The sequence below is a fragment of the Xylocopa sonorina genome, chromosome 15 (assembly GCF_050948175.1).
Source record: "Xylocopa sonorina isolate GNS202 chromosome 15, iyXylSono1_principal, whole genome shotgun sequence".
NCBI classification, from domain to species: Eukaryota; Metazoa; Arthropoda; class Insecta; order Hymenoptera; family Apidae; genus Xylocopa; species Xylocopa sonorina.
In genome coordinates this window covers 4,757,364-4,770,954 of record NC_135207.1, presented here as the reverse complement: position 1 = coordinate 4,770,954, position 13,591 = coordinate 4,757,364, and the positions used below count along the sequence as shown (strand labels likewise).

The following is a 13,591-nucleotide window of genomic DNA, read 5'->3' as shown; positions in this document are numbered from 1 at the left end:
CGTATGCCCACGTCAGATAATCGTTCGAGATAATACTATTTTTTTTAAGATGCGAAAGCACGAATAAGTAACCATTGCTGGCCTACATTCCCGTCGCACTACCCGGTGAAAGTCACGAGTGAGAGAAAAAGCAGCCTTAAGGATGAGACATGCTGTCGATGCTGTTAGATTATGACGTACGCGTTAGTGTTATGCGTAGTGAACTGTGTGTCTCGGGTATCGAAAACTCGAAAACAGATAAATCTGGCTGTTAGCCAATATTCAATAGATTATTGAGCGAGAAATACTTGAACGTCGATTCACGAGAGACGTAAGTAAATTCGAATCTGCGTGCACAGTATGGGAGTATTCTTTTGTGTATTTTCATTTAAAATACGACAAATTCCGATGTACAGTTGTGTACCCTAAAGACTAACGAAGCAACGAGCTGCTCGTTGTTGACATTGATTCTTATCTAACTGATAAATAAAATACGCACAAGCTATTAATCATTTGAGCAATTAAAAACCACTTCCATTAAAATTTCCCATGATAACGCGATTGTTAATGCTATTCTTTATAAGGTTAGATAACATGTACGCTTGTAACAAATATTTTATTTAGCGAACAAGCATACGAAACTCTCGTTCTATAAATTCTATTTTTATTATGCTGAGGCAGATCTATGTATTTTAAATAGTGTACACAAAATGGCAATAAATTATTTAAGTTCAACAACAAATATTCTATTTGTTGAAGTTATGAAAAAATTGTTAATTACTTAAGCGATTTGCACATTTTCTAAAACAGACAATGCGATGGATTGCTGTTATCTCAACAGAGATGGAAGTCCCACAATTGGGAGCGAACTTCCAAATATTTCCAGTCCAGAGATGTTTAATAGCGACTATGAGGACGACAATCGGTTCGATGCACCACTGGCAAACGAACTGCCAGTGGTAGCTAGTCCTAAAAAACCTTCTCAGGCTGACTTGGTAGCTAAATCTGATAACAATTTACTAGCCAGAATTAACAAATTCCTGTGTGGTGTACCACCACCACCCAAGCTGACGATATGCAGAACAGACTGTTCGGAATTATTATTACGTATTTATGAGAATAAAGATTTATTTTGGACGCCGTGCGTTTTACAAGACAGGCGAATGCAACACGATGTAAACGGGGAATCCCCAGAACAACAGAAAGAAAATATAAGTACAAATAGTTATCAGCACACCAAAAGCACGCCTAGAAACTTAAGTACTGCTTTTGATGCTTGTGATCCTCAATATCAAAGTAACATTAGTAATAATCTAGATACAATAGACTTAAAGAACAATTGTGGTGATAATTTTAGAATAGAGAATGTAGTTCCTACTAATGAGAAAAGCATAGTTGCTGTTAGTGACACTGGAGCAAAATTTTTAAACTCTGAACAGGTACAAGTGACTATGGTTGAAAATAAAATAAAACAAGTGTCCTTTGCATTTCCGCAAGTAGAATCACTACTTTATTATACTGTTGATGAGAAAAAAGCTGCCACTTTGGTATGGCCTGAAGCATATCATCATAAATATCATGGAATACAGTAAGTACATATGCTAATGTACGATCTCCACAATTTCTAGCATCCTTAGGAAGAAATTTTTAACAGTACTTTTCATGTTTCTTTAGTTACAATAGAAATAAAGCGGTAGAGGAATTTGAAAGTCTCACATCGAAATTATGTGAAAGATATATAGGAGCTGAGACTCAGTCCACTTGTACTGTATGGTTTTCTAAACCGGCACCAGGAAGTGCCAAAAAGCGGAATCTTTTGGCTAAACGTAACAATGGCCAAAGTCCAGGGAAGAGATTAAATCATTTGACGAGGAGAAGAAAAGTATTCTCTAGTGCGAATTTACAAGGATTAGCGCTCAATAATAAAAAACTTTTAGTGTTAAACATTAAGTATGCATCAAACTCGATACACTATATTCCATGAGGATTTACTGATTTAAGGTATATCATTATGATTCCCTTCTTTATATTTAGAAAACCGACGGTTAAAAAAGGCAAAAGTCCACGGGGTAAGAGTCCACGAGGCAAAAGTCCCAGGGGTACTCCAAAGAGCTCGACGAAGAAGAAAGTGGCGCGACGGTTGATTTTAGACGGGCCTAGTCCATTAAAGACCAAGATCGAAACGTCGAAACGAGCTCTCTTCCAGAGCCCCCCTCCAGACCGAGCTGGTCCAAGCAAGTCGCTTACAACTGGATCAAATCCCCAAAGTATCAAACGTGCGTTATTCACGCAAAATACAAAGGAGAACGATTCTGAGAGTACTCAAAAATTAAATATCGACGAATCGAGAAAAAGGAAAAGCGAAGAAGAATTGGAAGGGCCAAGATGCAAATGGGCAAAAAGCTTATCATTTGACTGCTCTCATGAATTGCATAACACAGTAAACACGTGGGACAGGCATTCATCTAGTAACGTAATTGAAAAAAGCAAATCATCTTTGAACGAAGGAAGATGTGAGCTTAGTGACGCTCACAGAAAGGTAAAGGGTTTTTTTTTCATTCTTAGACAACTGTGTTTTATCGTATAATGCAATGTAATACGTGTGCGTTTAGAAATTACTGTGGGCAGTAGCAGAAGCGTTACGAAGCAAGGGAATAGGTATGACTCATCCACAGTTCAAGCATTACGCTACGAATTTGGCGCGGACTATTAAAAAATACATGCCTGATCTCGAGAATAAGAATATTCCTCGAAAGCCGGGAAGTACAAGTGATCGTATGTTAAAATTGGCAAAACATCACGTTGTGTTTGTAGTCGATGCAAGACCAGCTGATTGACAATACTCATTGATGTAGAAACAAAATTGACTTAACTTTACGCAAGAGTACACTATTTATCACAAAAATATCAATGTTTAAACGTTGATACTTTGTACGTCGGTGTATAATATATGTATAAACAATGAATTTTATTTATCCGAATATAGTGAGATGTTGCATTGAAGTGTATTATAACAAATCGCGTAAAACATATAACGTGTGTCTTGTGAATGTTGATACTATTTGTGAAAAGTTGATATATTTTTACTACATAAACATAAAAATCTGAGAGGTTGTTTTTATGCCTATTTTTTTATTAGCGGCAAAATATTATATATATATATATATTTCACAACTTATAAATAATTAATAATAGGTGCTTCTCTGAAATGAAACATAATTTGCAATTAATAAATTTAGAAACAACACATGTGTACATATTATATATTAATTATTCGGTTGTATCTAAAACATTTATGGGGCGAGTAAAAAAATAAAAACTAATCGCGTTGCGCTCGCGATACTTCGTTTATCCTTCCGCTTTTCTAGTCTGAATTATGGTGACCCACCCTGGCGATCACCTCATCTAGTATTTGCGTTAATTCTTTATTCTCTTTAGTTTTCTGCTCGACCAATTCAGCTAGTGAATTACTTTTAAGTTCTGCTTTCCGTACCATCGCGTGCAGCTTCACCGTTTCATCTTCATGTTGTTTTCTTATAGCATCCAATTCGAAATTAGCTCTGTAATATTTAACAAGTATAATAAAGTGTTTCTTTCGTACTTTAGTTTAATCTTTCCAAATACATACTTTTCAAGCTGTACCATAGCATGATTCTTCAATTGGTCGTATCGCGTTTCTAATCCTTTTATGGTATCCATGTTCTCCTGAATACTCTCTTTCAGTACTGTTTCATTACTTTTATATGCAGACACAACTGCTTTGAGCTTCTCGTACTTTTGATGAACATCGTTAAAAGCAGCCTCCGTATTGGTTAAATGAACATTCGTAGCTTGTAATTCCTCTTGGATTTTCGCTTTTTCCTGTTCGAAATTCGTGCGATCCCTTTCCCTCTCCGTGAGCAGTCGACTAATCGATTTTTCATACTCTTCGACTACGACTCTGTAAAAACAATATCTCAATCATTTTCAATCTATTTAAACCATAGCAATACGAATAATAAACAGACTTACGTCATTTGAGATTTACTTTTTACCTCCTGGGCTATTTGTGCTTGTAATTTATTGATTTTTTCCTGGTAAGCATTTTTTTGTTTATCCAATTCAGCTTCGTATTCCTTTTTCTGTTTCTCTAGTTCTTCTTCTAATTGTAGTACGGTTGTTCTTACTAATTCTAATTCTCTGCTCATATTAACGTCGGTAATAAGTGGAGTATCCGATTTCGGTTCCTCCACAAGTTGTTCCTGCACAATAAGAGCATAATATAATATAATATATCTCGTACGTAATTTAGAAATTTAGAAAAAAGTGGCGCCTGATGACCAATAAAAAGTAAGATGGATTGTATTTTTGAACCTTGGATTAGAAAAGGTTAACAAGTGGTAGGACGTAACTGAAACATACTTTGCTTGCCATTTTTTCTTCGGGCTCTTCCGTCTTCTGTGTCATACTCGTACAAATAGGACTATAAAAAAGAAGCCTGTCTATAGCTGCTATGGCAGGATTACGCTTAGGAGTGACTACATTCGCGGGTACGTTTTCGCTTTTGCCGTTCTGTTCTTCGTTTATAGGCTGAGCATTCGCTTGAGGTAACATACTGGTACCCTCTCCTACCAATGGGTCAAATTTTACATACAAAGATTCGGTTCTCAAACGATTGATGGTTTTCGAGTTGCCGTAATTTATCAAAAAATCGAAGCTCTTAGGATCTTGGAAGACTGCAATATAAAATCTGTATTAATAGACATTGTATAGTCAGAGCATTGAAAAAAGAAATCTGACATAAATAAAAACTCACTGTCAGAAGTCGCGCTGACGAAATCGTCTTCTGGTAACTCCAATGAGGAGTTAAAAATATCATTGGCGACCTGTTTAGCGGCAGCTTTCAGTTCTTCGAAATTTGGATGTTCGATGTTCAACGTAGCCAACGAGGTGCTCTGTCGTTGTGGCTTAAAGTCCGTGTACTGTTCTGCTTCCGATACGTTTTTCGAAGTCAAAAAATCCTCATCTTGTAGTGTAACGGTTGTGTCTAGCTTTCTTTCATTGAACTCCTCGTTTTCTTCGTTCTTTATCGAATCTATTGTACGTGTACTGTCCAAATCATCCGCACTCTTCTTGCTAGGAGATTCATTTAGCTTTGTAGTTTCTAGTTCTTCCTCTTTAGAAGCAGTACCATTTATCTCTAGGCTAGTCTCTTTTGATGGAGACAATTCTAAAATATTACTGGATACGTTATTGCTGTACTTAATCTCCTGGAAAGTATTTGAAGCGGAATTTTCGTGAAGCTCAGGCGTTTTTGATCTCGCAGCGCAAGTGTCGATTGTCTGATAAACACTTGTAATCGAGTTTTCACGTATTTCAGGAGTCTTTGGTCTTACAACGGGAATATCAACCGTCTGATGAATACTTGTAACGGAGTCCTCGTGTATCTCAGGAGTTTTTGGTCTCGCAACGGGAGTCTCGTTCAGCTGACAAATACTTGTAACCAAGTTCTCCTGTACTTCAGGTGTTGTTGGTCTCGCAATAGAAGTTTCATTCGCTTGACAAATATTTGTAACCAACTTCTCCTGTATCTCAGGTGTTGTTGGCCTCACAATGGGGGTCTCAATCGCCTGACAAGCACTTGTAGCCGAAATTTCTTGTATTTCAGGAGTTTTTGATCTTGCAATGACAAACTTAATCAGCTGAAAAATATTTTCTTGTACTTCTGGCGTTTTTGGCGTCGCAATGGGTGCCTCAATCGCTTGACAAATATTTGCAGAGGAATTCTCTTGAACCTCAGGAGTCTTTGGTCTCGTGATAAGAGTATCGTTCAATCGAATTTTTTCATCGTTTACGATATTATTGGAGGGATGCGAAGAAACTTCTTCTACCAGGCTACTGCTTTTATCTTGTGCTTCTTGAACTGAACTTTTGTCTACAATTTGCGAGAATGACGTTGCCACTTCGTTACAATTATCTAGCGAGGGTGTGGATCTTGTCTGGGAGTCATTTACATTGTCTGTAATCTCGTGGACATCACTTTCGTTTAACTTTTGAATAGAATCTGTATTATTTAACAGAGAAGAGAACGTCGGTATACTGGGTAACGACGGTATTTCTGCATGTTCTGCGAATACAGACTCCGAATTCGATACTGAATTTACGGTGGTAGATGGTACAAAGCTCAATGACAAAGAACGAACTTCTGTAGAGCTGTTATTTAACACGCTAGATCCCTCTTCGTTAGAAACATTCAGCGTTTCCTTACACGGTGACAGATACGCGGGCGAATGTAAATTAGACTCCTCTACGCTACGAGGAGGCGGCAGTAAAACTTCCTCGGCGTCATCCACGAGGCTGCTATTCGTTTGACAATCGCTGTTGGCCAAGTCCTTACTTTCCTTTGAACAATTCGATCTTTCCCCTAATCCCTCTAGACGTATAAAACTGTTTCTTCTGTTGGACGTTAGAACCGCGATAGGTAGCGGTTCTTTGATGCAAACGGTGCCTACTGTAGGCGATTCCTGATCGTTCTCTGTATAATTAACCGTTGAACACGTGGAATCACACGTTGCCGAATTATCCTCGATGATTTGAGTCACATTCTGAGAGTCCCTCGGCAAATGCTCGCTCGGTGGGATATCTAACGGGAAGTCGGCTGGCGATGTGTCGGTAGCAGACGCGAACGTTTGATCCTGACTGAAATCTAACGAGTTTTGGAGTGTGTCGAACGAGGGATCGTCGTCACTGTTTAATCGTATCTTCGCACAGCCAAGTATCAAGTCGTTCAAGCCGGATATATTCGGATCCGCGTACGAATTGTCGAAAGCTTGCGCAGGACTGTTTGGTACGAAGTCACCGCTGGTGCTCTTCGTGCTGAGGGTGCTGGCGATACTCTGGAAACTGCTGGTCGAGGATAGACTGTCCGGTGCCGGGCAGGTGATCGATCCAACGTCGGCGAACTCGCGGGCGAACTGAACCTTCACCTCATGCTCTGCGTTTTTCGACGCAGTGTTGTCGTTGTCGCTCTGGAAAAAAAAATCAATTCAAGTCAAATTGATTGCGCGAGCTATTATTACTTCCGATTATCAATAATATTCTCAGGGCGGGAGTCGCGGATTTACGATTTAAAATTACAACACGCAGAAATGCGCAAAAGCTGTAGAGGCCGAAACCAAGGACAGCGTCGGTTCTAGACAATGGCGGCGGCGACCTTCCGGATCAACCCTGAACCCATTCAATCCCGAGCGTTGCATTCGTGTTAATTAACGCGAAAATCCCCGGTAAAGCTTACGCTCGAACGAGCCCAAAGGAACTGCAAACGTCCCTGCCAATTCACGGACCCGTTCAATCGGACTTTCCACGAATAGAGACGCAAAATACCGGCGGCGTGGGCGAAGGCGACGTCCTTGCCGGGATCGCGGCGGCTCGGTGCAGCAGCTTATTGATATACTCCATATTTCCCGCGAAACAAGCTTCCCGTCGAGGTGCGCATTCAGCGAGCAATCGACGTTCACTGACGAGAGAATTTTCGCGTCAGCTGATCTCGCGCGTTCGTTCAGCCTCCGCGGATTTCTTTCAGAAATTGCGCAACTTCTTGCTCGCTGGGACTAATTATAAAATATACCGGTGAGGCGGCGAGAGAAGAGAGAGGGAGATTTTGTTTTGCAGGATCTCGCGCCAGTCTCGCCCGCGAAACCATGCCAAGAACAGTTATGAGCGTACGGTGCTGTTCGCGACAAAAAAAGAGGAATGTATCTCCGGTACCGATCGTCGATGGTCTACGATCGCGGTTCGCGGTGGATAGAGGAAACCGCACGAACATAATGGTGACACCACGATATGTATCAATATTGGAGTAAATTCAGCTAGTGTAAAATCTATTGTAAAGAGTGTAGCTTTCAAGATTGAATGAAAATTGATCGGTATAAATCAGAATTTGATTGAACGCGTCGATCGAATGGTATTCGGCATTGTTCGCGTTACTTTCAATTTAGCTGAATCAATCTCGTTGTTCGGCCAAAGCGAACCGCCTACTTTCGTTTTTACATTAACCTTTCAACGGTGGAATTTTGTTTTGTAAGAGTATCTGCTTGCGTAATTTTTCACTTCTTTCGCGTTCTGAATTTCTTACGAAAATTTCCATTTTTATAGTAAAAGCTATTTTATTCTCGATCACGACGAGTATGTTTGTCAGACACCGTTGAACAGTTAACAGTTTTGGCGAATCTTCGTACGAGAAATTTAAAACCGTGTTCCGCACTTTTAAATGTCGATGAAAATCGATGAACTCAGTCCGACTGTCTGCGTCTGATCGTCCATGATCTCCGCTGACATTTCACGAGTAATGCTTGTTAATCGCGTACGCGATAAAAATTTAAGTAAGAAATACGAGTAATGTTTGATTAATTTAAAGAATTAGAAACTACGGTTACGCGTGCACGGTTTTAAAAAAAAGTGTTAAGAACCGAGTAAAACTGCGATTTTACGAACGGAGTCCTCGCGTAGCACCAGCACAAGTGTTATTTCAGTGACGACTACAGTTAGAAACGGTTGTGTCGCGGAGATTACCTTAAAAATGAAATTCCCCATGACTTCCCAGAGGACCTCCACTTTCGGTTGTCACTGCTGGCCGATATGAGACCATATTTACACGCGGGTTCACGGAACCCCACGTAGTGAACTTTCTTACTTTCTCCCCGCCTATATATCCACACCCCTGACACGTTTATTTCCGACGACACGGAGGCATCTTTCGTTTGTCATTCACCCCTTTTCGCGGTTTTGTGTATTTTTTTCGGTGCCCAGCCGTTTACACGCGCCGCTCTTTCATCCGTCCCCTCTTCCGTCGGGCGAAGAAACAAAACTACCAGTGGAACGGTTTCTTTTCGCCTTTTTGAAGCTTCGACCGCGTTTAATGGGAGAGCGCGCGTTCGTTCAATTAAAAAAATTCGTATCTTCTACGTATCTTGAACATTCGACTCAGTGACTTCAAAACACTCATTAACCCGACGATATTTCACAGAGATACGCCCGGCAATCGTTCTAATTATCGATAGAACAACAAATTTCACTCTCCTCGGGCTTTACTAGCTAATTGAATCCGAGCGGCGTTCATCTTAGAAACTTCAACGCAACCAGGGAAAATCGAAACGAAAACGAAACGCCGGGTGTGCCCGTGACAAATTAGTCGATTTAATTCAAAGGTACACTCGATTGGGAACGCGTCGATACATTCTGTACGGATTTAATGCTACGATAGTTTCGCGTTTATTAATCAACACGACAAAATCTCAGTGATTCGCCTGCGATTCGATTAAATATACGAAAACGGACCGCGCCAGAACGTCGAACGTGCTTTTCATGAGTAACAAATGCATTTAGAAAGTAGAACATGCAAACCACACGCTAATCCAACACGCGAACTATTATGTATCGCTCGTATTCTTCCATGGAGTAAGACATTACCTCCATACTAGTACTAGCGCTGACTTTGTTTTTCTTTATTTCTTCGCGTTGCTTCCGTTGCAATTATGCAACAATTTGCATCGCATACGAATTACACTTTTTTTCGACGATCCGTCATCACTTAATTATACATAATTACAACGAATAGGATCATAAATATTTGGAGTAATTAATCGAACGTGTCCCCGATTCGTCGATGCCGTTAATAATTCTAACAGCGAACAATGAAAATAGAAACAATGATCGCGATGTTAATTAAAAGAGAAATTGCGTTTCCATTAGACCCATTTCATTCATACATGGCTCGGTATAATGGAGAGAGGAAGCAAATAATCGTGACCTGAAATTGAAAAATGATAATGCAAAGTGATAATCGTGAATAACAATGCGTAACATTGAGCGGAGGCTAACACGCAATCTTACAATTAACATTAAAGTTAACGACTATTTATATCTGTCTATCTTTCTCTTTGTATTACAATCGAAGTATTACAATCCCTCAGAAACGGATGAAAGAGATCAGATCGACCCGAGAAACGAAACCGTAACGCGTCAGTGGAACTGGAATACAACGGATTGAATTTAGTTCTAATTTTGCACGGGTGGTACTTGAAGAACGAAGCAATTTATTCCGTAATCTCGAGGAGTTTCGCGCGTTCAGGTTATTTTTAAAACTTCTGCATATTCGGGACGCGTCCTTCGTGTTCCCGCAAATGCGCCACGACCAACTTCGATTACGGACCCGCGGCGAATCGATTTTAAAACGTATAGAAACCGTTCAGAGACGACGGCCCCCGTGACATTCGCGGAAAAGCGGAAACGTGGTTAACGTCGTCCTGATAAGACGGCGGCGGACGACGTTTGCTTGCGGCGTCATGCTTTTTTTTCGTCAACAAGAACAAATGTGACGCGTCATTTCTTCGTGCGAATTAGAACATGCACATGCACGTTGCAGAGGCATAATAAAATGCTCGATTGTACTCTAGTCGACGAGTACCTGTTCGTACAATTTTATCAAGTATTTATCGTCGCACTTAAACAAACGGAATGACCAATATAAATTATCGCGCTCGGTCAAATTGTACAATCAGATTACTACTTACATCATTCGCTACGATTTCAATTTTGCCCAATCGACCGTTGTGGCCTTAAAATTACTATCGAACGTCGAATTTTGTCGCGCATCAAATTAACCCCGATATATAAGGATTAATGAGAAGAGACGGGGTGATGAATGGTTCTACACCTTGACCCCTCGGTGTAACGTGAAGAAATACGACTTAAAAATGTTCACATTCCAACGCATCGAGCGGATCGTCCGCACCAATTATTCGAATCCTTAACCCGCCTCAAACGATGAGGACATTTCCACGAACCGTGACGAATCGTCGATTATTATGACTGTCATTATACCGTGGCGGCCTTTTATTCGTTAAATCTACGGTATAAAGTGAACGCGTTCATTCGAGCACGCCGTACCTGAAGCGTTCAAGCGAGCGAGAACCGATCGCAATCACAGGCAATTCCCTTCGAAACTCGAGAAGCCCGCGCTCTCCTTATTCGGTGTGTTCTTGACATCATCGAGACCACAACACGTACTATCGCTATGATTCATTCCCATCTGGCCTGGTTGAGACTCGAAGAATCAGAGACATTTCTCTTGCCCTCTCTCTCCTTCTCTCTCTCTCTCTCTCTTTCTCTGCAGGGGTGTGTCTCTCCTCTCATCCCTCTATCTATCTAGGTTCCTTTCCTTCGAGAGTACTCTTGAACATCGATTTCAACTTGTCAGGAGACCGAAAGAGCGTGTATAGCATCTCTCGTAAAATGAACTTTACCCGATATCTTTCGATAAGGGAGAATGATAAGAACCAAGGTGACGTGAAGCTAGTAGGTCTGAGAAACGGTTCACCCCTTCGGAATCGGTCTGTCTCCACCGAAGAGGGATTCGCCGGAAGACACTTACCGGACCTGACGATCAACGGAGGATATCTCTGGTTGAAATTCTAATATTAGCGCAGCGCATTCTCCAGTCGATACTCTAGACATCCACCACTACCACTGGCTCCTTGCGACGACACGCGACACCATGTGTGTATGCGCGCGCGCGTGTGGGTGTCCGTGTGTGCGTGATACGTGTGTCTCACCACCACGGCCACGACGAAGCGACGACGATGCTGCCAAAACGCGTACGCGCCTCACCTTTCGAGAGACGCGGATTCCGGCCAATCCGTCGGGCAGGTTCGCGACAGGATCGCGACCAACGTGGGAACGGGCCAATTCTTGATCGTAAAGGATGATCGACGACGTGAGAGTAATCGTTACTGATCCGCCACGATGATACGCGTAACTAACACTTGCTGCTGTTAGGCCGCTGTCGTAACGTCGAACCGCGCACACGCCGCACAGGCATTATGCTACAAAGATCACCAACTATGGAAGTGGTGGGACACGATTCATAGCACCGGTCGGTGCAACGGTGTGGCGCTATCTAGAGTGTCACGTGGATACTCGTTAATCGAGTGTTCGATTACTGAGAAGATAAGAAGAGAGCGAATTAGTCGATAAGCCGAATCTACCAGAACTTGCGTTTTCGTTACGCTGAATTGAAGACAATTTCACTTTAAATATATTACTTACATCGTGTTTGATCAAATAAAGTTTAAAAGGATACGGGATATTGTTGTTGCTTCCTCCCGATTTTCGTGTAATGATTGAAACGACTTCCTTCGTGGTCACAATTTTCGTTCGAAAGTTGTGCTAATATTGTTCGTGATATGTATCTTATTAATGTATGGATACTGGTCAAGATACTACTCTTAATCTTATCCTTATTAATTGGCACTTTCTCCTGTGCAACGATGGTGGAGCGTTAAATTGTAGTTTGAATACGATCAAGACTTTGCGTACGGGGGATTAAATGAAGAAAATATCGAAAGTTTAATGAAATCGCGTAAATAGAAAATCTGTTACAGGCTAATATAAGAGTCGTTCACTCTTACTGCAAATAAAAATATCAACTAAAGTATATCGCGTTTTTTTCTTACAATACTCTGTAAAACCGGTTTCATTTTTATAACACACAGAGTAAACCAGTTTCTGGTTTGTGTAAGTAATAAAAAGGTTCGCGAATGCATTATAAGAACCTTAGATAAGTGACCTAACGTATTGCGCATTAAAACTGTATTCAGTCGCTTAATTAACCATTCGATGCACGTGATAGGCATTATGATATATGCGAATGAATAAAGGTACAGTTACATGTCCGCCGAATGTGTCCAAAATGTGACGCGCGTACACAGGGGAAAAAAAACAATTTCATATTTTCTATATACGAGCATACGCTCCTTTTAGACATCGAACAAAGATGCTCCCGCGCGGGAAGTAAAACTTATTTTCGTTTCAAGGTGCTCCTGGAGATTCAGGGTTTATTTATAGGGGGGTTCTCCGGCACAACTGTTTACAATAAAAACAAGGAGGAAAGGTGACAAAGTAAAAAAGGAGACGATAAACCGATAAGAACGCTAAATATGCCGACTTAAAGTTCATTGTCATGCGCGTTGGGAACCGCTTTATCGTTCGCAGCAGAAGCATATAAATACCTTGCGACGGGAAAGTAGTATAGGCGAAGAATTATGAAGGGATGCTGTGATTTCCCGAAGCACTACCCGGTTCCCTTCACGGATTGTCCCACCGAGCCTTGGATTCGACATCCTGATGTTATTCCACAAATTTCTTCTGGCGTTTCGTCGACAATCTTAATCAAATTATTATCTTAACTGTCGCAGTATCGACGAACACGGAATAATCGTGAAACTTATTTTACTGAACGGTAAAACGTTTCCTCTGCGACTAGTAATTGTTAACGTTAGCATTCACACTGCATGACCTTCGCTGGTCTGAACAAAAGACATGGTTTCAAATCGTGTATATTCGCACCGCACATAGACCCTTCACAGCACTTCGTTTGTCACTTAAGTCGGATGGAAATATCAGCAGAAATAAAACTTTGTTTCGTTAAAATCATGCACGCACATCCCACAATTCCGGCACCGTTGTAATGTTTAGCAGGCAACCGCTTTCTTAACGGCCGTCTGGCATTTGACAACTTAAATGTAAACGCAATGGCCAATCAGGGGACGTTATTGCGTTTCGTGAAGGAACGCTA

The 13,591-nt window shown here is 41.1% G+C and overlaps 2 protein-coding genes across 4 annotated transcripts; one reads left to right on the top strand and one right to left on the bottom strand.

Moving 5' to 3' along the window:
* Positions 1-46: 46 nt before the first annotated feature.
* Positions 47-3,618, top strand: Mi (cyclin E-interacting protein minus). Its single transcript, XM_076907251.1, has 5 exons — positions 47-310; positions 790-1,567; positions 1,654-1,929; positions 2,014-2,518; positions 2,592-3,618. The coding sequence occupies exons 2-5, from the start codon at positions 798-800 to the stop codon at positions 2,814-2,816; spliced, it is 1,776 nt and encodes a 591-aa protein (XP_076763366.1). The 5' UTR covers positions 47-310; positions 790-797; the 3' UTR covers positions 2,817-3,618.
* Positions 3,092-13,158, bottom strand: Tacc (transforming acidic coiled-coil protein). 3 transcript variants are annotated; one of them, XM_076907248.1, is made up of 6 exons: positions 13,026-13,158; positions 4,775-6,986; positions 4,381-4,694; positions 3,991-4,220; positions 3,608-3,919; positions 3,092-3,539 (listed from the first exon to the last, which is right to left on the bottom strand). In XM_076907248.1, the coding sequence occupies exons 1-6, from the start codon at positions 13,134-13,136 to the stop codon at positions 3,344-3,346; spliced, it is 3,375 nt and encodes a 1,124-aa protein (XP_076763363.1). In that variant the 5' UTR covers positions 13,137-13,158; the 3' UTR covers positions 3,092-3,343. The 3 variants fall into 3 exon arrangements, with proteins under 3 accessions (XP_076763363.1, XP_076763365.1, XP_076763364.1); XM_076907250.1 differs by lacking the exon at positions 13,026-13,158 and adding an exon at positions 8,530-8,565; XM_076907249.1 differs by lacking the exon at positions 13,026-13,158 and adding an exon at positions 7,342-7,501.
* Positions 13,159-13,591: the final 433 nt, after the last annotated feature.